This window comes from Schistocerca nitens, chromosome 1, assembly GCF_023898315.1.
Source record: "Schistocerca nitens isolate TAMUIC-IGC-003100 chromosome 1, iqSchNite1.1, whole genome shotgun sequence".
NCBI lineage: Eukaryota > Metazoa > Arthropoda > Insecta > Orthoptera > Acrididae > Schistocerca > Schistocerca nitens.
The window spans coordinates 1,179,886,335-1,179,911,567 of NC_064614.1; the positions used below are offsets into that span (position 1 = coordinate 1,179,886,335).

General features: G+C 41.0%; 1 protein-coding gene across 3 annotated transcripts in view; it reads right to left on the reverse strand.

The window, feature by feature from the left end:
- Positions 1–25,233, reverse strand: part of LOC126200505 (gamma-butyrobetaine dioxygenase-like) — a 312,841-nt gene that overhangs the window by 7,357 nt on the left and 280,251 nt on the right. The window contains exons 1-2 of one of the 3 annotated variants that reach the window (XM_049936714.1): positions 7,064–7,198; positions 2,965–3,074 (exon numbers count right to left, since the gene is read on the reverse strand). The exons of the other annotated variants lie outside the window; for them this stretch is intronic. Of the exons in view, the coding sequence (XP_049792671.1) occupies positions 2,965–3,063 (99 nt within the window). The 5' untranslated portion in view covers positions 3,064–3,074; positions 7,064–7,198. Of the gene's footprint in view, positions 1–2,964; positions 3,075–7,063; positions 7,199–25,233 lie in introns of those variants that run through there. 3 annotated transcript variants of the gene reach the window in all.

Genomic DNA, 25,233 nt, shown 5'->3' on the forward strand with positions numbered 1-25,233 from the left:
CATGAAGTGCATACCAGGGGTTTAGGCTTTCTACCCATTCGAGTCGCGTATAGAGCGGGGGAAGAATCACTGCCTCGCCTCTATCAGTGCAACAATTATTCAAATCTTAGCGGCCCGTACGGGAATGATAAGTATGGGCTCAATATTACACTCTACATACGTCACTTAATACTCCTTCCTGAAACTTTGAAAGTAGCCTTTTAGCGTCTGCCAATTCAGGTTTTTCAGCATTTCCATGACTTCCTCTCGTGAGGAAAACCTGTCACTTCCCGTTCTTCTGTGTTTATGTTCAATATCTACTGCTAGTCCCATGGTATGTGTCCCGGATACTGAGCAATATTCTAAGATGGAACGCACTAGTGATTCTTAAGCAGTCTCCTATGTAGATTAACTGCATTTTTCCCGCATCCTGTCACCGATCCGATATTTGCCATCTGCCTTTTCACGAATGAGCCTATGTAACCGTTTCATTTCATATCTCTACAAACTGTTACATCTTGGTATTTATGTGAGTCGGCTGCTTCTAATTGTAATGCACTGATTTTGTACGATACTTCTTTTCTGCGTTCCGTTAACTGCACAGGTTTACGCTTGTGAACATTTAAAACAGATTGCCAATCTTTGCACTACATTGAACTTTTCTCAAGACCTGACTGGACATTAGTGCGATTATTTTCAGACAGTGCTTCATTATAGATTATTGCGTCATCTGCAAAAAGGCCGAGGTTACTATAAATACTGTCTGCCATGTCATTAACATACAACATGAACAACAGGAGTCCCAACACAGTTACCTAAGGCCCACCTGCATTTCCTTTCACTTTCTATCTTGGATTACATGCTGCGTCCTTCCTGTTATGAAATCCTCAACCCAGTCATATATTTTGTTTGATACAGTGGAGACGCGATTACACGGTCCTCGGTTACACGGATTCGCGATTATCCGGACTGTGAACCGCGAGCAAGTGTCTTTGTACTGTCTAGTCCGTGTACTATCCGCCCGCGACCCGTGAGACAAACGAACAGCAGCAAAAGCAAGAAAATGAAACAGAAGGAAACAAAGGTGCAGAAAATCATCCAGAACCATCTCATGCAAGTGCATTTCAAGCCCTCGAAACAAATTTCATATGGTTCTAAAAAATGGTTCAAATGGCTCTGAGGACAATGGGACTTAACTGCTGGGGTTATCAGTCCCCTAGAACTTAGAACTACTTAAACCTAACTAACCTAAGGACATCACACACATCCACGCCCGAGGCAGAATTCGAACCTGCGACCGTGGCGGTTGCGCGGTTCTAGACTGTAGCGCCTAGCCGGCCGAAGTGGCCGCGCGGTTCTGGCGCTGCAGTCTGGAACCGCGAGACCGCTACGGTCGCAGGTTCGAATCCTGCCTCGGGCATGGATGTGTGTGATGTCCTTAGGTTAGTTAGGTTTAACTAGTTCTAAGTTCTAGGGGACTAATGACCTCAGCAGTTGAGTCCCATAGTGCTCAGAACCATTTGAACCATTTGAACTGTAGCGCCTAGAACCACTCTGCCACCCCGGCCGGCTCATATGGTTATAAAAACAAACAGAATGTGATCCTGTGAGTTTACTACAATTAAAATGAATTCCGGATGTAGCAGCAATGACGAAAAACTGTTTACATCAAATGACAGTTACCAAATATTTTAAACAAACTTAAACTACAGTGACGTCCTATGCGACTTTTGTTAGATATTCCGTGACTAAGGTTGCAATATCTTAGTAATTTAAGAAAGTATGTACGTATGTCTGAAAACGTGTCCCTAGCCTCTTAACAAACCTTGATTTTTGTTGATTTTGGTAAGTTTAATTTGTTTTTCTTGTTTTGAGTAAACACCTAACGTGATGTATTAACGGTAGAGAGGCAATTATATTAAAACGTACCTAAAAGATAACCATATGAAGCGACGTAGTTTATCTTTCTAGACTTAATAATACAATAATCACCGATCTTCATATCCAGATTTTCGGTTATCCAAGTGACTTACGAAAATAATTAGTCCCGTTAATCGAGTCTCCGCTGTACTTCATACAATTGTTATTTTGTTATTAAATGTTGCGGTTGTACCAAGTTAACTGTTTCGCGGAAGCCGTGTACCAGATTGCATCGATCCATGGTTTTCGAAATGTCATGAAATAAATGCGTAAGTGCGTTTCCGCATGATGGATGTTTTCGGAATCCATGCTGGTTTCCATGGAGAATGTCATTCCTTCCGAGCTACTCCATTACTTTAATGAGAAATCTGCGTCATTCTAAAACGTTAACAACAGCCAGGTATGAGGGAAAACGAAATGATAGATGTTTTGACTACAGAGGAAGTGGAAGTCAAATAATGTATGGAAATCATCTACCTGATTATCTCGATCCTTTGTTTTTAGAATGTCATGTAATAAATGCGTAAGTTGCGTTTCCGTATGGTCGATGTTTTCCCAATCCATACTGGTTTGCAGGGAGGATATAATTCCTTTCGAGCTACTCAATTACTTTAATGAGAAATCTACGTCTTTCTAAAACAGGTATGAACGGAAACGAAATGATAAATGTTTTGACTACAGAGACCATACACAGTGGAGATATTATTGTGGCGTCACAATTAAATGGTTCAAATTGCTCTGAGCACTATGGGACTTAACTGCTGAGGTCATCAGTCCCCTAGACTTAGAACTACTTAAACCTAACTAACCTGAGGACGTCACACACATCCATGCCCGAGGCAGGATTCGAACCTGCGACCGTAGCGGTCACGCGCTTTGACTCTAGCGCCTTGAACCACTCGGCCACTCCGGCCGGCGGCATCATAATTAAAGAATTTCTTTGCATAGCTATCTCTTCAGCAGAGAAACGTGGAACAAAGAATTTAATAGGTCCTAAAGCAGTGGGGAAGACAGGCATGTGTAAGGCTAAGCTAGTGGTGCTCCAGTCTTAAGTGTTGGACGTACCTGCTGAACGGCTGCAGCAGCCTGAGTAGCCACCAGACGGTTGTGCCTGCTCATGGGCACCAGAGAACGTGAGGCGCTCACCAACAAGTTACGCAGCATCTTTCCCTTTTCTGGAAGACAGAAAGAACAAGTGGTTATAGCAAGCAACAAAAACAACCTCTGGACAATGTGGATTTCGCTCAGGACGATGACCGAATTCCTAAAATTATTACTGTTGGAAATCTTTGTCAGTTGGCGAAGACTTGACTGTGTGAACCAGGGCCGGCCACGGTGTTCCAAATTTCACGCGTGCAGGTTGTGCGGGTTGCGGGCAGGGCAAGGCAAGGCGCGCCCTGACACTGGGGTTTACACGCTTTTTCTCGGAAGCAGCCGATACAGTGCCACGTTTCATTTAGTCTAGAGGTATGACATTTTTAGGTCGGTACAACTTTATTAAGTTCGGGATTAAGCGACGAATATTGCAAATTTCCTATGAAACGATATTACAATACCGTGCAGAAAGAACTGAAAGTTAATTGGCAATGAAAACCACAAAATTTACAACGATCGACAGACGGGATTCATTATTCTCTACCTCAAGTAGCGCTTTTTGCAAAATTTGCAGTCATGGAGCACGTGGAGAGGTTGGTGATATGAACAGAAAAGTTCTGAAGTCGCAGTTGCTACAGTTGTCGATAGAACTGAACGAAGACAATGGAGCTTTTACATATTATTGCAAAGAAAGTTGGTCAAGAGGCATGCTTGGGACGATTTTTCGATTTAAAACTTACTATCGTTGAATATATGAAGGAAAATGGAGTGCAGGAACGAAAATTAGAACATCTGGAATCGATTGCAGACCTCGCATTTCAAGTGGACGTAACTGCATACCACCTACAGTAGGACACTGCAAGGAGAGAAACAACTTGTTTCTAAGTTTTTGGGGATACATGTAAAGAAAAAATCGCGTTTTAGAAGGGACACATTCTGAGAAACGCAGTTCACTGGCGTTGGATAAAATGCGAGTTTTGAAAAACACATTGTGGTCTTGAAAGATTTACATGTTTTCTACTCGTTTTGAGGACACTGCCAACATTACATCTGTTTTTGAGACCGTTTGCCATTTCGTTTGAAAGCTACATTGTGCATGTGCAGATGTGACTCACTGACATGCAAGGTAAGTCCTGGTTTAAAGACAAATCCCTTTAACGTTAACGCTGTCCGGGATGTTTACATTGCTTTCTCGGGTAGCATTTCCACATCTGCATAATGCGATGATCAGCATGTGTGCGTTAAAAACGTTTTTTCGATTATGAAACTAAATAATTCACATTATGCGGCGTCGTAAGTACGAAAATTTATGAAATTGTTTGCGCCTGTCCCTATGTCGGCAGTTTGTACCAGATAAAAATTATGTGCCTTCACTGTGCTAAAAAAAGTTAAATAACACTGAAAATATGTTTTGCCTTTTATGTATGTAGTTGAAAACTGTGAAATATAAAACCAAGTCCTACGCAATGCGACTGCATTGCCATTTAAATGCGGCCCGTTCGCAGTTCTTCCTCACGTTCAGCTTGGTGTGGCGGTGCAGAAATCGTGACCCAGCCCGGCTGTGCTCTATGACATTCGTGTCAGGGCGTGGCCTGTGGGCGGAATTCTTGGCCACCCTTGGTGTAAACCACGATGTCCACAAACAAAAGTTAAATATTGTGGGAAAGTAGAAGTGGGTTCGTCGTTTTTATCTTATAAGACAGAAAGCGTGGTTTAGCAGTTTCATGTCCCACACATACCAATTAACACTCATAATTTTGAAACATTAAGAAAAAGTGTTCCGCTGGGTTCTATTTTGTATCCAGAATTGCTCACAAACTTGTATCGTCAGTAGATGCTAATTTTGACTTTTTTTACAGATGGTACACAAATAGCAACAACTCATACTGAAAAGGCAACAAAATATTCGATGACGTCGAACATCATTTATTAAATCTCTGTGCAGAGCACATTATGAGCAATGCTAGGCTAGATGAGGAAGAAACTGGAATTAAAGTAGCTGGGATAAATATAAAGAACTTTAGATAAGCTGATGATACCATACTAATGGCGGAAGTTGAAGAAGATGAACGATCCGCTTTCCGAAGTATAAAGACTGATCTAATGCTGACTGTCAAGAAAACGAAAAATTATTATCACTTCATGATATAAAGGTGCAGAAAAATTGAGGTAGTTTCTGTGTTCAGTTCTCACGGCTCCCAGATTTCTGGTGATGGTGACTGAGCTACGAAATCAAGAGACGCTTGCTATTCGGCAGGAACGTAATGTCCACCCGTGACAGTATTTTGAAGAGTAGCCACTTAACTTTGACAACAAAGGACCGTATAGTTAGGGCTACGGTCTTTGCAGTTGTGATATACGGATGAGATAACTGGACAATAATAAAGGCTGAACGGCACAGATTCCTTTGAATTGTGGTATTGTAGGAAGCTCCTTAGAGTTCCATGAACCGCAAGGAGAACGAATAGGTCAGATTACAGCAAATAAAACCAGATTGCTCCTTGAAAGATCTGATACTGAAACAAAAACTGACCTACGATGAGCGTATTATAAGACGTTAATGCTGGGGAAGATTGACAACAGAAGAAGAAAGCGGCAAAGTATGGTATGTATCGACTGAATCACAGAAGTAATGGATTAGAAACTGGAAAGTCTGCGGGAGAAAGTGCAGAACAGAAGAAACTGGTGCGCTTTGGTTCGTGGGTCACGGAGAGTCGGAATCGAATAAATGAATAGAGAGTGAGAGAGAGAGAGAGAGAGAGAGAGACTCAGTACATGCGATCCAGTAATAATCATAGAACTTAAAAGCTATAAAACATTCTGTTTTAAAAATTAAATACAAGAAGTAGAAAGTGATCACATTTTGGGACAACAGACAGTTTGCAACCTTAATTATCAACCCCCACCCCAGAAATGATGAAGTGCATTTGTGCAGTTACATGTACAGTACGCATGATTGCTGCTATAGGAGATTTAAAAATGAACGAATTACTTTAATCTGCAGTTACAGAATAATGTTCAGGGGAAACTCAACAAATATTTTCACAATGCGTGAGCGTATTATAAGAATTCCAATTGGCGATAATTCTAGAATATGCTGCAAAATTCTTTAAAAATGTTACATTTTGACAACTGCTTCAGAACAATTAGGTTCATTAATATCATTTGTCTTTAGCAATAATTCACTTAAAAAATACCACAAAACACGAATGTAGTGCTAGGAAAAAAAAAAAAAAAAAAGCTCAACGAAGACTTCAGGAGCTCAACAGTAATATACAATGGAGTCGGATGCATTTAGCAGCATGCCAGAACTTATTAAGTTGTCTAATGGGTAATGAGGTGGAGTTTAAGACTGAATTAAAGGACTTACTAACAACAGCTCCTCCTACTTCACTGAAGGGGTATCTTCAAAGAAACACTTAAAATTATAATATCTCTAGTTTAAGCAGCAACCGTGGTATGAGTAAACAAATTTTTAAACCATACATGTGACTGACTGGTGCTTAAATTGTAAACTTTATAAGAGTACTACAGACGCGTTTCTCAACATGCCAAGATGTTGTAGCATTAGTCTTAATAAAAAGTATTTTAGCTCATCTTATAATTAATATTAATAGAGCAATGCAATAATATTTTGTAATAGGAAGCGTTTCCTGAACTTTTGAAATGCGATGATACAGAAGAATACTGAAGATTAGGTGGGTAGATAGAATAATTAACGTGTATGTTCCGAATCGGAATGGGGAAAAAAACTTGTGCCACAATATGAACAAAAGAAGGGATCGTTTGACATGACACACCCTGGAGTCAAGGAATTGTCAGTTTAGTAAGGGGGGGATATGCTAGCAATAAAAGTTGTGAGGGGTACCAACGCTTGAATACAGCAAGCAAATTCGTAGGTTGCGGTGGTTGACATGAAAAGGATTACACGGGATCGACTAGCGTAGAGAGACCTGTAACAAACCAGTTTTCGGGCTGAAGACAAGTTTACTGTTGGTTGTTACGAAAAATGTAAAATAGCGTGCAACTAATGGAATACATGCGAAACCGGAAATAGTCTAACACTTACTTGTGGTTGCGTCGGGAGAGTGAAAGAGTACAAGCACTCGAGAAGGCTGACCCGAAGTATGGGCTTGATCAGACTACAGACTGTATCCATCTAGAATGTGGCTGCGGTTTATATACGCTACATCGCACATCATGGAATCCCCGCGAACTATCTCCGCGTGCGTCTTATCAGCACGCCTTTGCCCCATCGCATGACCTGTAAGGCCTCTGTTGACAATGCAGTGAAACGTGACGCCGGTCACCCAGAAAAATAACTTCACGTTTTCCTCAAGCACGCGGACATCAGGGAAGGTTACAAAAGTGCTTTGCGTAATTCCAGAATATTTCGATGTCTATTCGCTCAGTAGCTTATCAAGCTGCCACGTCACTCACCCTGTATGCAGGAGCGTTCTCACAGGTCAGTTAAGTAGTTCCATATTCCGTCGATCACTTTGCAGAGTAGATTGTAATGATGTGGATCGAGTCATTCTACATTCACGTTGGACTTCAATTTGTATATACGGTTACACTCTGAATATTAAGTTTTTTTTTCCAAAAAGAAAACAAGATATTCAAATGTTGTGAGTTAGTAAGTCCTAACAACCGCCTTTTATACATTACAGGAATAGAAATTCTTCTACGGAATAGAAGGAGTTGTCAAGGAGAAACTTCCTGTTTGTTTTCAAATTTTACTTTGCTGTCTGTCAGATATTTTGTATCGCTGGGTAAGTGATCAAAATTTTTTATTGCGGCACTGTGCATCCCTCTTTGTGCTAAAGAAAACGTTAATGTGGAGTAATGAATGTCATTTTTCCTTCTCTTATTGTTTTTATGCACATCTTTGTTTCTTTTCAACTGTAGTTGTTTATTTACAACAAACTTCACGCGGGAACAAATATATTGTGAAGCAGTAGGCTGAATACCCAGCTCCTTAAACAGATGTGATTGGTTGTTATGTTGTACAGGCACCTTCATATCCAACAAAAAGAATGCAGAAAGTTATACATAGTAATGATTGTGGGTGAGCTCCACATATTATTCTTACAGCACGTTTCTGCGCAGTGGAGACTTTCTTTCTGAAGGATATGTTAGCCCAGAACATTATTCTATATGATGTTACTGAATAAAAATATACAAAATTTTTCAACTTACTGATTTGTCTCTCCCCAAGATTTGCAATGATTCTAAGGGCAAATGTGGCTGAACTAAGATGTTTTAGAAATTCCAAGATGTGCTTTTTCGAATTTAAGTACTCATCAATATGGACACCTAAGGATTTTGAAGTTTCAAACCTATTTACTAGTTCCTTGCCATGTGTTACACTTATCATAGGTGTAGTACCCCAAAATGTGCAGACCTAAATATGTTTTGTTTTTTTGAAAATGAGTGTGAAACCATTCGCAGAAAATCAGTCAGTAATACTTTTAAGAGCTTTGTTTACCATTTTTTCTGTTTCTGTATGCATGCTTGGATTGAAAACAGTACCAGTGTTATCTGCAAAAAGAACTAATTCGGCTTGTTGTATATTCGATGGAACATCGTTTACATATATGAGGAACAATAGTGAACCTCAGATTGAGCATTGGGGAAACCCATTTCGTGGATTCTCCCCATTCAGAATTATGTTCCCAGACTATACTGGTAGAATTACTAGGTACAACTTTCTGCATTCTTTTTGTTAAATATGAAGGTGCCTGTACAACATAATAACGAATCACCTAAAGTAACTGATGACAATGACCTCTTCTTTATTGCTCTGTTGATTTTATACTAAAGACAGGCATAAAGTAGTAAATATCATTAAAAGCTACAAGTCTATATCCTTCTTTAGGTACTTGACTAAACTGATGTATGTTAGTACCAGTTTGCATATTTGAGTACGAACTATGGTTAAACTACCTTCAAAGTAAAACGCTTAATTTTATCATAGCGTCCCGACCAGTCCAGCCCTTCTTAATATACGAGAAAAGACTGAACTGGAAATTGTTAGATTATTTGTTCAAAAGAAAGAGTAAAAAGACGTTAACGGTAGTGAACTAGATAAAAAATCAGAGAACATAATATTGATAATTAAACTAAAAATTTAACCAACAACTTGTCTTTGAGCAGCATGTAAGACCAGGCTAGTATTTTAAAGAACATTAACTTGCAAAAAAAGAAGGAAGGTAACAGGACAAACGATATGAGCTTTTACTAAACATATTTATTCATGGATAGCCACAAAGAATCAGTGGTGGACATCCTATCAACATTCTTAACTGATGCCTGAACATAAAAGTAAATTAATCTGCTTTGAGAAAATAAAATTACTTTGTATGTACATGATGGGAAAGAGAAGAAAAGGAACAGGAAACAAACGACTTCATTCATCTAATGAAGATTCACACGAAAAAAGACTAAGTTCAGACAAACAAAGTACCACAATTACGTCCATGCACTAACCTCAAAGAGGTTTATATAGTCTGAAACATCTTCTTATCATAAATACACGACGCGAGAATTCACACACACAACATACAATGAACCGAACTGACCACGCAGTGGAATAATCATATATTTAACCGTTCCAAACAGAAATAAATGGAAAATCACGGGAAGTATGGAATCAGTGAGGGAATACGACTACAGGAACGAAGAGATCATGAATGACACCGAATTGTTATCAAAACAAGCAAGGTGAAAGACGCCAATGGTTCAAGCAAACACGTGGCCTCCACTAAACAAAGGCAGTTACCAAAAGTTCCCACAAAACACAAAGGTCCAATAGCTCAATTACATTGTCAGGCACTGATCAATTAAACGAGACGGGATAACATATAGAGACGAGAAAATGGGGCTGAAGGCCCAAAGAAACAGAAACACATGGGACGACAAGAACGAGACAGACACTATAACAGGCGAAAGATAAGTAGAATAAATAACAGGCCAAAGACAACTAGAATAAATGAGAAGAATTATTGCACACACGTGAAGTCACAATTACTCCCGCATTCACACGAGGTCAAAAGTACCCTACCTCAGCCTAAATATATTCCGTAGAGCACACTCCACACAGCAATGTTCCTAACGAACAAAGCAAACTTCGAGCACGGATAAAATTATAAAATTAGCACTGCATGGAACACCCAGATGAATTAATAGGAACACTTCGGTTAGGCTGGAGAAATTGAGTATCTCCATCGACTCAACACATGAAGACAGCAGTTAAAGATGCGACCCATCTCATCACTGGTAGAATACTCCTTACTTATGAGCTATGAACCACACTCATCAATGGCTAGTACCAGAGCGATGCTCCACTCGGCGTACTCTAAGACCCACGTGTAAAACTGAAGCGATCAGAGGAGTCGTTTCTGTCACCAGCCTAACAGACAGATAGCTATCGAACTAAAGAGACAGATCTCTTTGTCCAGGTGACGTATACAAGGTTCGTTAAGCTGTGCTCCCAGCAGACGGAAAGCATCTCAACTACTAAACACAAACAAACCCGAAAAGACACAGGAAAATATCCATTGACTCACATTCTAGCACACGCAAGGCAAGGTAAAGGAGGGACATGATAAATATGGTTCTCTATTACTCATGGGAAATAAATGGATCATGTAAAGAATTGACATACTGATGCAAAGCACTAGTTGCATGCATAACATTGAATTTTCATCAACCACATAGCTCAGTCTTTCTGGATGAGATACCCTACTGGCCGTTAAAATTGCTACACCAAGAAGAAATGCAGATGATAAACGGGTATTCATTTGACAAATATATTATACTAGAACTGACATGTGATTTATTTTCACGCAGTTTCGGTGCATAGATCATGAGAAACCAGTACCCAGAACAACCACTTCTGGTCGTAATAATGGCCTTGATACGCCTGGGCATTGAGTCAAACAGAGCTTGGATGGCGTGTACAGGTACAGCTGCCCATGCAGCTTCAACACGATATCACAGTTCATCAAGAGAAGTGACTGGCGTATTGTGACGAGCCAGTTGCTCGGCCACCATTGACCAGATGTTTTCCATTGGTGAGAGACGTGGAGAATGTGCCGGCCAGGGCAGCAGTCGAACATTTTCTGTATCCAGAAAGGCCCGTACAAGACCTGCAACATGCGGTCGTGCATTATCCTGCTGAAATGTAGGGTTTCGCAGGGATCGAATGAAGGGTAGAGCCACGGGTCGTAACACATCTGAAATGTAACGTCCACTGTTCAAAGTGCCGTAAATGAGAACAAGAGGTGACCGAGACGTGTAACCACCCCATACCATCACGCCGGGTGATACGCCAGCATGGCGATGACGAATTCACGCTTCCAATGTTCGTTCACCGCGATGTCACCAAACACGGATGCGACCATCATGATGCTGTAAACAGAACCTGGATTCATCCGAAAAAGTGACGTTTTGCCATTCGTCGTTGAGTACACCATCGCAGGGGCTCCTGTCTGTGATGCAGCGTCAAGGGTAACCGCAGCCATGGTCTCCGAGCTGATAGTCCCTGCTGCTGCAAACGTCGTCGAACTGTTCGTTCAGATGGTTGTTGTCTTGCAAACGTCTCCATCTGTTGACTCAGGGTTCGAGACGTGACTGCACGATCCGTTACAGCCATGCGACTGCTAGCGATACGAGGCCGTTGGGATCCAGCACGGAGTTCCGTATTACCCTCCTGAACCCACCGATTCCAAGCTCTGCTAACAGTCATTGGATCTCGACCAACGTGAGCACCAGTGTCGAGATACGATAAACCGCAGTCGCGATAGGCTACAATCCGACCTTTATCAAAGTCGGAAAACGTAATGGTACGCATTTCTTCTCCTTACACGAGGCGTCACAACAACGTTTCACCAGGCAACGCCGCTCAACTGCTGTTTCTGTGTGAGAAATCGGTTGGAAACTTTCCTCATGTCAGCACGTTGTGGGTGTCGCCACCGGCGCCAACCTTGTGTGAATGCTCTGAAAAGCTAATCATTTGCATATCACAGCATCTTCTTCCTGCAGATTAAATTTCGCATCTGTAGCACGTCATCTTCATGGTGTAGCAATTTTAATGGCCAGTAGTGTAATAGAACTATGCTGCTGACAAACTGTGCAGAGGATGACGTAAACAGAATCACGTGGGACAAGAAGTCTTATGAAGCGACTTTCCAGAGACTTTCATCACCTCGAAACGATCAAGCCAGCAGCACTGGCTATAGACCGCATTTGGGCTGTTCAGGACACGTGTCACCTTCCAGATATTCTCGTCGTCCTTCTGGAAAATGTCTGTCACACAATGGTTTGTCCACTAGCAGAAAGACGAAGTAGTCACTGCGTGTCTTAACAAGGGAACGAGGCAAAATTTGACAGACCACAGAAGCAGCGTGTGTGTCTGTGTATTGTGCAGAACGAACTGGGCCTTGCCGTGGAACGAAAACGACCCTTTGCAGAACTTCCCGCGACACTTCCTTTTGACAGCCTCCAATGATGGTTTCCTCTCTACAAGCATGGTCTGATAGAAAAAAAAAAGTACGTGCAGGAGCATCGCGGCCAGAGATGTGTATTACGTGAAACACATATATTTGAAATAAAAATATATAATGTTAAACTATTTCTATCTTGCATTTGAAATACTGTTTTCAACAAGCATTTTCTGTTCTGCCTGAAATGGTTGAAATACAAGGCGAGTCAAAAAGGGCTTTACAACTTTGGAATGATAAAAAAATGTATTGAGCTAACTTACACAATTTGCCGCAGTGGCTACACCGGTTCCCGTGAGATCACCGCAGTTAAGCGCTGTTTATTTATTTATTTATTTATTGTTCCGTGGGACCAAATTAAGGAGAAGTCTCCATGGTCATGGAACGAGTCAATACATGAAATTATAACACGATATTAGAAACAGATAAAATGAAATATAAGAAACCATATTCAGGTGACAAGTCGTAAGTTTAAATAAAGAAAATCAACAATGTAACACTGGAATTTGCTCAATTTTTTAGCTCTTCCAGGAGCTCTTCGACAGAATAGGAGTGAGCCATGAGGAAACTCTTCAGTTTAGACTTAAAAAGTTTGGGCTACTGCTAAGATTTTTGAGTTCTTGTGGTAGCTTATTGAAAATGGATGCAGCAGAATACTGCACTCCTTTCTGCACAAGAGTCAAGGAAGTGCATTCCACATGCAGATTTGATTTCTGCCTTGTATTAACTGAGTGAAAGCTGCTAACTCTTCGGAATAGGCTAATATTGCTTAAAACAAACGACATTAAAGAAAATATATACTGTGAGGGCAATGTCAGAATTCCCAGACTATTGAATAGGGGTCGACAAGAGGTTCTCGAACTTACACCACATATAGCTCGAACAGCCCGTTTTTGAATCAGAAGAATTACCCCAAAAAATAATACCATAGACATAAGCGTATGAAAATATGCGAAGTAGACTACTTTTCGTGTTGAAGTGTCACTTATTTCAGATACTGTTCTAATGGTAAATAAAGCAGCATTTAGTTTCTGAACAAGATCCTGGACATGGGCTTTCCACAACAGCTTACTATCTATCTGAACGCCTAGGAACTTGAACTGTTCCGTCTCGCTTATAATATGCCCATTCTGTCTGATCAACATATCGGTTCTTGTTGAATTGTGAGTTAGAAACTGTAAAAACTGAGTCTTAGGTGTGATTTAGCATCAAATTATTTTCCACAAGCCACGAACTTATTTCATGAACTACATTATTTGATAATGTTTCAATATTACACACAAGATCCTTCACTACCAAGCTGGTGTCATCAGCAAACAGAAATATTTTTGAATCACCTGTAATACTAGAAGGCATATCATTTATATAAATAAGAAACAGCAGTGGCCCCAGCACCGACCCTTGGGGAACGCCCCACTTAACAGTGCCCCATAGGGACTGAACATCACTAGCACTCTCAATATTGCGGAGAATTACCTTCTGCTTTCTGTTCTTAAAGTAAGAGGCGAACCAATTGTAAGCTACTCCCCTTAGTCCATAATGGTCCAACTTCTGCAGTAATATTTTGTGGCCAACACAGTCAAAAGCCTTCGTTAAATCAAAGAAAACACCTAGCGTTCGCAACCTTTTATTTAATCCGTCCAAAACCTCACAGAGAAAAGAGAATATAGCATTTTCAGTTGTTAAACCATTTCTAAAACCAAACTGAACATTTGACAGGAACTTATGTGAATTTAAATGCTCCAATAACCTTGTATATACAACCTTCTCGATAACTTTAGCAAACACCGATGGCATAGAAATAGGTCTAAAATTGTCAACATTATCAATGTCTCCCTTTTTATAAAGTGGCTTCACTACCGAGTACTTCAATCGGTCAGGAAACCGACCACTCTTAAAGGAAAAGTTACAGATATGGCTAAGTACTGGGCTAATATACATAGAACAATACTTCAGTATTCTGCTAGATACCCCGTCATATCCATGTGAGTTCTTGGTCTTTAATGATTTAATTATTAACTCAATTGTCAGTATCATGGAGGGGCATTTCAGGTAACAGTCTCGGAACACTTTTTTCTAGGAGCGCTATATGATTCCCTGTTGGGACTAGGTTTCTATTTAGTTCACCTGCTATATTCAGAAAGTGATTATTAAATACTGTACACATATGCGACTTATCAGTAACACGTACATTCCCACTACGCACTGATTATATATCCTGGACCTGTCTCTGCTGACCAGCCACTTCCTTTACGACTGACCATATGGTTTTAATTTTATCCTGAGACTTAGCTATTCTATCTTCATACCACATACTTTTTGCCTTCCTAATAACATTTTTAAGCACCTTACAATACTGTTTGTAATGGGCTGGTGCATTTAGATTTTGACTGTTTCTAACGTTTTGATATAATTGCCACTTTGTTCTATAACATTTTCTTATCCCTCTAGTCAGCCACCCAGGTTGCCTGTTTGTGCTAGTACCCTGTTTTGAACGTTCTAACGGAAAGCAACTTTCAAAGTGCACGAGAAAAGTTGTAAGTAGGCTGTTTATCTTTTCTTATTGGCAACGTTACGTAGCGCTCTGTATGAAAATCACAGACTGCACACAACACAGCCAGTGATTTTCATACAGAGCGCTACGTAACGTTGCCAATAAGAAAACATAAACAGCCTACTTACATAAGGCTGTTTATGTTTTCTTATTGGCAACGTTACGTAGTGCTCTGTATGAAAATCACTGGCTGTGCTGTGTGCAGTCTGTGATTTTCATACAGAGCGCTACGTAACGTTGCCAATAAGAAAACATAAACAGCCTACTTACAAAGTCTTGAGAAAAGCATTATATTTATCGTCTACTGTATCAGCGCTATAAACATCTTGCCACTCTTGTTCCTTGATAAGGTTTACAAAGGTCTCTACAGCAACTGGATCAGCTTTCCTAAACAGTTGATGACTATATTTAACACGTGTTGCAGCACAAAAATCTTTTAGAGTTAAAATTTGTGCATCATGATCTGAAAGGCCATTCACCTTTTTGCTAACAGAATGCCCTTCTAGCAATGAGGAATGAACAAAAATGTTGTCTATGGTTGTTCTACTGTTCCCTTGCACTCTCGTTGGAAAGAATACGGTTTGCATAAGATTATATGAATTAAGGAGGTCTACCAGCATCCTCTTCCTTGCACAATCACTTATGTAATTAATATTGAAGTCACCACATATAACTAACTTTTTGTATTTCCTATAAAGTGAACCAAGAACCTCCTCTAGCTTTAGCAAAAATGTTGTGAAATCGGAGTCTGGGGATCTATAAATAACAACAGTTAGAAGTTTAGCTCCATTAAATTTAACCACACCTGCACAACATTCAAACGCCTTTTCAGTGCAGTACTTTGAAACATCAATTGATTCAAATGGGATGCCGTTTTTCACATACATGGCTACTCCCCCACACCACAAAGAGCTCCTCGAAAAGCTGCCAGCCAACCTGTATCCTGGTAAAGGAAGTCTCTGAATTATCTCCTTATTTAAGAAGTGTTCAGATATACCAATAATTTCAGAGTCAACATCTATAAGCAGTTCACTAATTCCCTCATTACTCGGATACCTAAGCTTTGTCAAAAGTGGTTCCTTCGTTGGAGAGACTTCCCTTAAGCAGGAATACCTATCAGCTGACTTCAATCCAAAAAAGGTGCAGCTCTAACACCCACTACTGCAGGAATTTTCCCATGAGTGATCCCACCAACCCCACCTATGCTGTCACCTATAAGCTTTGCCAATCTCCCCTTCCCATACTTGTTGAGGTGCAGGCCATGTCTAGTCAAACCCGTCCTGCTGATAGACTCCACCGACACCACTAAAATGTGACCCATGCTTTCTGTCATCAGCGCACCCCCAAGTCTCATGTTATTACGCCTGACGGCTGTATTAAGATGAGGCCGATCGTGACGCTGAAACAGTTCCACGAAATGCACATTCGTGTTGCCAGTCTGTGGCTATCTTTTCCAGGTCACCATCTATGTCATACTCCCCATCCCTATCAATACTATTACCAGCCCCACCCACAATCACTACCTGATCCTCTTTAGTAAACCCCCTACATAACCCCCCTATGTTAACAGTCACCTGAGCCAATCCTGCATTAGGCTTCACAATGCTGGTGACCTGGTACTCACTCCCAAGCACTTGCTGCAACAGCTGGCCTACACCTCTGCTCTGTCGGCAGTTGGATGGGTGACCATCCAGGTCGCCATGAGCTGTTGCCATTTTTCGGAGTGCACTCAGCCTCGTGATCCCAATTGAGGAGCTACTCGACCGAATAGTAGCGGCTTCGGTCAAGAATACCATCATAACGGCCGGGAGAGCGGTGTGCTGACCACACGTTTCTCCTATCCGCTTCCTCCACTGAGGATAACCCGGCTGTCGGATGGTCCCGGTAGGCCACTCGTGGCCTGAAGACGGAGTGCCAACTTACAGAATAGATATATCATTTTGATATGTACGGTAGATATATCATTTCGTAGCAGACAACTTCAAGTTTAACGTAAGTGTCAATGTTATATTGGTTCGATGTGATTATCATTTGTGATGTGGCAAATATCCCACCCATAATCAATTTTTTCCCACACTCGTTGCAGCAAATAGGGCGTAACTTGTGCAACGGCAACGTACATTCGGTTTTTCAAGTCAACTAAAGACCGTGTTTACTAAAAACAAACCCCAGAGAAAGATATCGGGTTGTATCAAGTCTGGGAAGCGAGTTGGCCATCCGAATGGCACTTCGCGGCCAATCCACCGACTTGGGAAGAGATCATCGAGGAAACCTCGAAATTCCGTGAGTAAATGAGGCGGTCCACTGTCTCGCTGGTAGTAAACCCAACTCGGTCATCTTCATCGATCTGTTGGATCAAAAAGTTTTCAAGCAGAAGTTATGCACGATTTTCTTCAACGAGTGTGGGAAGAAATTAATTACCGGTGGGATGTTTCCTGCTTCACAATTGGTGACACTTGACACTTTTAGGTGAAACGTGAGGTTGTTTTCCACAAAACGGCACATTTACCGATTCTGTAAGCTATCTCAATAAATATATATACCGCTCAAAAGTTGTAAAGTCGTTTTTGCCTCAGCTTGTATAGATATTTTGTATCTGTAGATTGCAAAATTCTTATCTTGAATTCTGTATTCGTAGTTTTCACTCATTTAATGAGCCACTTGTTTAAGCAAAATTAGTACCAAGACGGATACACATGGCACAATAAGCATCAAAGTCACAAATGTCAAGTGAATATGACCAAGACCATAATTATTAGGAAAGGCAGTAAGATTTGAGTATACATTACGTATATGTTTACCATTATTGTTCGTTTAATGTTAAATGTAACGAAGTCATCTGATAATGCCAAAGGAAGTGAATGAAGAAGGGAGCAAGGCCACACACTTTACATTTAACAGCTTCAACATATACGTATAAGGCTAGATCTTTAAGTAATCCATACAAAAAAAAAAAAAATTCATGTTGCAGACATGTCGAAACATCAACCACTTTGGAATCTGTGTCCAAGGTCCCCTAAATCTTGTGAAAGCTGTTTACAATCAACTGGGAAATTCCCCAGTTATCCATGTCTAACACGATGAATTTCTATTGAAGATCTACTCACAGTCAAGGAGACTTAAGGAAACTCGGATTGTCAACTTTTAAAGAAATTGAAATACAGTTTCTTGATGAATACATGAGCTGTTAAAAACCTATTTCTGACAGAATCAGAAGTTTAGAAAGAGAAAAGTATACCTACTGTAGATGTCTTCTGCTAGAAGTAATGGTGATGCAAAGAATACTATGCACTTTGCAAATGGATAACCCTGATTTTGACAATGGTGACTGTAATACTCTGTTTCAAATTCTGAAGGTGGCAGGGGTAAAATACAGGGAGCGAAAGGCTATTTACAATTTGTACGGAAACCACATGACAGTTATAAGAGTCGAGGGGCATGAAAGGGAAGCAGTGGTTGGGAAGGGAGTGAGACAGGGTTTTGTAGCCTATCCCCGATGTTATTCAATCTGTATATTGAGCAAGCAGAGCAGTAATTCTGTCAGAGACAGCAAAGGACCTGGAAGAGCAGTTGTACGGGATGTACAGTATCTTGAAAGGAGGATATAAGATGTACATCAACAAAAGCAAAACGAGGATAATGGAATGTAGTCGAATTAAATCGGGTGATGCTGTGGGAATTAGATTAGGAAATGAGAGGCTTAAAGTAGTAAATGAGTTTTGCTATTTGGGGAGCAAAATAACCGATGATGGTCGAAGTAGAGAGGCTATGAAGTGTAGACTGGCAATGGTAAGGAAAGCGTTTCTGAAGAAGAGAAATTTGTTAACATCAAGTATAGATTTAAGTGTCAGGAAGTTGTTTCTGAAAGTATTTGTATGGAGCGTAGCCATGTATGGAAGTGAAACGATAAATAGTTTAGACAAGAATAGAATAGAAGCTTTCGAAATGTGGTGCTACAGAAAAATGCTGAAGATTAAATGGGTAGATCACATAACTAATGAGGAGGTATTGAATAGAATTGGAGAGAAGAGAAATTTGTGGTACAACTAGACCAGAAGAAGTGATCGGTTGGTAGGGCATATTCTGAGGCATCAAGGGATCACCAATTTAGTATTGGAGGGCAGCGTGGAGGGTAAAAATCGTAGAGGGAGACCAAGGGATGAATACACTAAACAAATTCAGTAAAATGTAAGTTGCAGTAGGTACTGGGAGATGAAGAAGCTTGCACAGGATAGAGTAGCATGGAGAGCTGCATCAAACCAGTCTCTGGACTGAAGACCACAACAACAACAACAACAACAACAACCCTGCTTACAGTGGTGTGCTGACAGAAATTATTAAATAAAGTCTTAATAGGTTACCTAATATGGAGGTCTTCTGTCGAAACTAATGAGAATGCAAAGAATGCGAAGCAGTTTGAAAACTAATAAGCTTTTTTTACTGTGATGTGCTGATAGAAATAATTAAAGAAAGTCTTAATAGGTGTTTTGAGAGATTCTGCAAATTAGAGGAACCAAAAGCAAAAGGATGACATACTAGCATCCGTATCTAACTGTTTTTTTTTTTTTTTCAAATTGAAGTGGGTACCGAAGGCTAGTAGGGAATACATTAAAGAACTGTTTATTTCAAAAGTGCACAAGATAAAACGAGAAGATGACGATGGGAAGAAATTGCAACATTCTGATAAAAGAAAGGTTCAATCTTATTATATCTTTAATCAGGCTCTGATTCTTCTGCAGCCTGTGATAGTGGCGACACTTCAATAGTTCTGGAAACACTACAGTATTTAAAACATAATGATGATAGTTTAGATTCCTTTAACAGTTATCCAACTGCAAAAATTTTTTTACTTAAATATAATACTTGTTTACTGAGTTGTGGTCCTGTTGAACAACTATTTTCCTTTTTGTGGGATAATAATAAGGCCAAATAGGGAGAACGTGGGCCGGCCGCGGTGGTCTCGCGGTTCTAGGTGCGCAGTCCGGAACCGTGCGACTGCTACGGTCGCAGGTTCGAATCCTGCCTCGGGCATGGATGTGTGTGATGTCCTTAGGTTAGTTAGGTTTAAGTAGTTCTAAGTTCTAGGGGACTAATGACCACAGCAGTTGAGTCCCATAGTGCTCAGAGCCATTTGAACCATTTTTTGGAGAACGTGAAAGATGGAATAATTAAAGCATTATTGGTGTCAAAATCAGTGAACTAAATGGCATTTAAAATGTTCACTAGCTAGTGATTTTTATATGCACAAAGGTATATTGAAAATATGTATTTTGCATTTTATTTTTAAATGCTTTTATTTAAACCATTTTGAAGTTACATTTGAAATAGAAAAAATGACCTAGAAATTGCATTTCGAAATAGTTTTAATAAATTATTTGGCACGTCTGTAATTGCGGCCAGTGACAACCCCATCTTCCCCTTTTTCGTTGGTGATAAAGCCACTCGTTGCCATTGCTAACTTTGCTCCTCTGCCCCTGTGCCTTCAGCCAGCCCAAAGGAAATAACAGCTGCTGCTGAGAAATTTCTAATTGCACGTTTATGGTGGTAACCTTCCAATCACATCGCTCAACAAGCTGAGGTAGAGGCAGTGTGTGACGTCGGCGTATAAGGCATCAGCAAGCACGGCTTCCATACCACCCACTGAAATTGCAGCTGAACAATACACCTTCAGGGTTTTTCATCAGGTGCAGCAGTTGATCGGAAACCCGTATTTACCAGAATATAAGACGACCCTAATTATAAGACTACCCCTTATTTTCAAGAAGCTTCTTGAGAAAAATTCATTTTTAAGATATACTGACTGACCAAAATTACAAGCTGTTTTATTGACAGAAAATATCTGCCTGAAAAGTTAACATTATACCTATTCTAAATTAATGCCATTTATTGATTGTCTACATTTCGATAACAGAAGGATAAATAAAATAAATGAAGTGGAATGGTTTATATTAATTTGCGGACCGTTTTCTTTTCTACATTTTTTGCTTACTAACCCTGTCGTCTGTGGCATCAGTATTTTTAACCATCATCCTAATAGCAGAGCTGTCAAATTTATATCTTCGTTTTCATAAATATTTGGCTTTTTCTTCCGGATATGTTGCGATTTCTGAGGTTGTGGTTACCGCTGGGCGTGAGAACACAGCTGTTTCTATCCGAATACGTGTCGAATTTCGCCTCTGTACTGATGTATGTTGCAGTGTCTCTTGCTGCTAAACATAATGTGTGCCCGCCGGTTTCTCATTGACTGCGTAGAACCAGCAGCTGACACGCGCCCTTTCGCTCCCAAGTCGTGGATAATGTGACAACATTGCAGCATGAAACCACGCAAGTACGCCACTGGCCCCAACTTAAACTTTTACTGTCCCTAGCAGAAATGAATACTATTGTTCAGTATTTGTCCAATTTTAAAGTCAATTCAGTTCCGATTACAAACAGATTCAGGCAAACTGCAGTTTAAAAGTGCTAGATGATTCTAAAAAGGCAAAGGACGCGCTATAGATTCCAATAGTTGGCAACATGACTCAATTTGCTGCCCGTTCACTACTCCCCTCCCCGCTCTCCTCTTGTTCTCTCAAGCTGGTATCACAGTTCCCCCTCCAGTCTTTCAGTAGCGCTGTGTCTGCCATCTATTGACGTCTTTTGCTTCTATCTCCACCACGGGTTTTCCAGCAGTAATTTATCCTCGTTAACAGTTTATTATGATTTATTTCGTTTGTTAGACATTTTATTCTGGATTAATTTTCCTTCTTGTTTCTACCGAATGCCACTATGTTTTAAAGCTGATTAAAAGCTGCTAAAAATTTACCAGGTATTCTAATACGTGAATAGCGATCGAATTTTTCATTTACAACCCACTTAGTAAATCATTACAGTCCCTCACGATCAAACAAAATATTGACTGGATTCAGAATCTAGTAATGTTTTGTAAAGGGCAAAATTTCCACTTTACTTAGAAAGGATCATTACCTGGTAATGTTTCTACACGGCATCCATACATGTATGACAAGTTTTATTGCAAAGCTATTCAAATACAACAAGAGTTTTAAAACGACAGAATTTAATGCTATTCCCTCTTGCGTTTCACTAATTTGTCAAATTTTAAGCAGGGCAATAGATGATTGCAGTGTCTAGTTGACAGTTTCTCGCGAATCCCTTGCGCTAGCGCCGCCAGAGTCAAATATCACGTGATGCCTCCAGCAACGGTCGATACTCTATCGAGCGTTTCGGCGTGCCGGGAGATAGTAAGCCCGTTCGAATGCGAATATCGTTCGCACGGCCCTGCCCTTCTGAATTCTTCAGAATAAGTCTGCACGTGACGTCAATAGCTAAAGCTTCATCTCTAAACGTAAACCGACCCTATATACACTACTGGCCATTAATATTGCTACACCAAGAAGAAATGCGATGATAAACGGGTATTCGTTGAACAAATATATTATACTAGAACTGACATGTGATTACATTTTCACAAAATTTGGTGCATAGATCCTGAGAAACCACTACCCAGAACAACCACCTCTGGCCGTAATAACGGCCTTGATACGCCTGGGCATTGAGTCAAACAGAGCTTGGATGGCGTGTACAGGTACAGCTGCCCATGCAGCTTCAATACGATACCACAGTTCATCAAGAGCCAGTTGCTCAGTTACCATTGACCAGACGTTTTCAATTGGTGAGAGATGTGGAGAATGTGCTGGCCAGGGCAGAAGTCGAACATTTTCTGTATCCAGAAAGGCCCGTACAAGACCTGCAACATGCGGTCGTGCATTATCCTGCTGAAATGTAGGGTTTCGCAGGTTGGTTCAAATGCTCTGAGCACTATGGGACTTAACATCTGATGTCATCAGTCCCCTAGAACTTAGAACTACTTAAACTTAACTAACGTAAGGACATCACACACATCCATTCCCGAGGCACGGTTCGAACCTGCGACCGTTGCGGTCGCGAGGTTCCAGACTGAAACGCCTAGAACCGCTCTACCACAGCGGCCGGCCCATGAGGCTTCGCAGCGATCGAATGAATGGTAGAGCCACGGGTCGTAACACATCTGAAATGTAGCGTCCACTGTTCAAAGTGCTGTCAATGCGAACAAGAGGTGACCGAGACGGGTAACCAATGGCACCCCATACCATCACGCCAGGTGATATGCCAGTATGGCGATGACGAATACACGATTCCAATGTGCGTTCACCGCGATGTCACCAAACACGGATACGACCATCATGATGCTGTATACAGGACCTGGATTCATCCGAAAAAAAGACGATTAGCCATTCGTGCACCCAGGTTCGTCGTTGAGTACACCATCGCAGGCGCTCCTGTCTGTGATGCAGCGTCAAGGGTAACCGGAGCCATGGTTTCCGAGCTGATAGTCCATGCTGCTGCAAACGTCGTCGACTTTTCGTGCAGATGGTTATGTTGCAAACGTCCCATCTGTTGGCTCGGGGATCGAGACGTGGCTGCACGATTCGTTACAACCATACGGATAAGATGCCTGTCATCTCGACTGCTAGTGATACGAGGCCGTTGGGATCCAGCCCGGCGTTCCGTATTACCCTTCTGAACCCACCGATTCCGTATTGTGCTAACAGTCATTGGATCTCGACCAACGCTAGCAACAATGTGGCGATACGATAAACCGCTATCGCGATAGGCTACAATCCGACCTTTATCAAAGTCGGAAACGTGATGGTACACTTTTCTCCTCCTTAAACGAGACATCACAACAACGTTTCACCAGACAACGCTGGTCAACTGCTGTTTGTGTATGAGTAATCGGTTGGAAACTTTCCTCGTGTCAGCACGTTGTAGGTGTCGCCACCGGCGCCAACCTTGTGTGAATGCTCTGAAAAGCTAATCATTTGCATATCACAGCATTTTCTTCCTGTCGGCTAAATTTCGCGTCTGGAGCACGTCATCTTCGTGGTGTAGCAATTTTAGTGGCCAGTAGTGTACTTCATTAACCAATGTAAAAATGTTAACCTCAGCAGCAATAGTTTAATCTGCGAATATAAGATGAACCTGTATTTTTCGAATGACAAATTTGAGAAATAACATACGTCATTAATTATTTGTTGGCTGCATTCAAGTCTCTGGTTTCCGCTATAGTTTTTACCCTCTGCAGCTCCCTATAGTATCATGGAAGTTATTCAGTGACGTCTTAATAGATGTCCTGCCATCCAGTCCCTTCTTCTTGTCAGTGTTTTTCACATATTCCTTACCGAGCGAGGTGGCGCAGTGGTTAGCACACTGGAGTCGCATTCGGGAGGACGACGGTTCAAACCGGACGGTTCAAATCCGCATCCGGCCATCCTGATTTAGGTTTTCCGTGACTTTCCTAGAAAGGTTCAGGCAAATGCCGGGAAGGTTCCTTTGAAAGGACACGAGCTACTTCCTTCCCTATCCTTGCATAATCCGATGGGACTGATGACCTCTCTGCTTGGTCACCTCCCCCAAACAACCAGCCAACCAGCCACATATTCCTTTCCTCACCGATAGTCCAGAGAACCTCCCCATCCTTACCTAATTTTTAACACCTAATTTTCAACATTCTTCAGTAACGCCACAGCTCAAATGCCTCGATTCTCTTCTTTTCTGGTTTTCCCGCAGTCCATGTTTCACTGTCATACAATGGTATACTACAAACGTACATTCTCAGGAATTTCTTCCTCAAATTATGCCCAATGTTTGATACTAGTAAACTTCTCTTGGCCAGGAAATCCCGTTTTACCATTGCTAGTCTGCTTTTTATGTCCTCCTTGCTCCGAAAGTCATAGGATATCGTGCAGCCTAGGTAGCAGAATTTCTTAACTTCATCTACTTCGTTTTTCGTCTGCCATTCTTATTGTTCCCTCGTGGTTCTTATATATATTGTATAGTACCTGTCTTTCCCTATAGCTTACGCCTATTTTCCTCAGAATTTCAAACATCTTGCACTATTTTACGTTGTCAAAAGCTTTTTCCAGGTCGACAAATCCTATGAACGTGCCTTGAATTTTCTTCAGTCTTGCCTCCATTATCAATCACAACGTCAGAACTGACACTCAGGTATCTTTATCTTTCGTAAAGCCAGGCTGTTGGTCATCTAACTCATTCTCAATTTTCATTTCCATTATTCTGTATGTTATTTTTGGTAGCAACTTGGATGCACGAGCTGTTATGCTGATTTCGCAATAGTTCTCG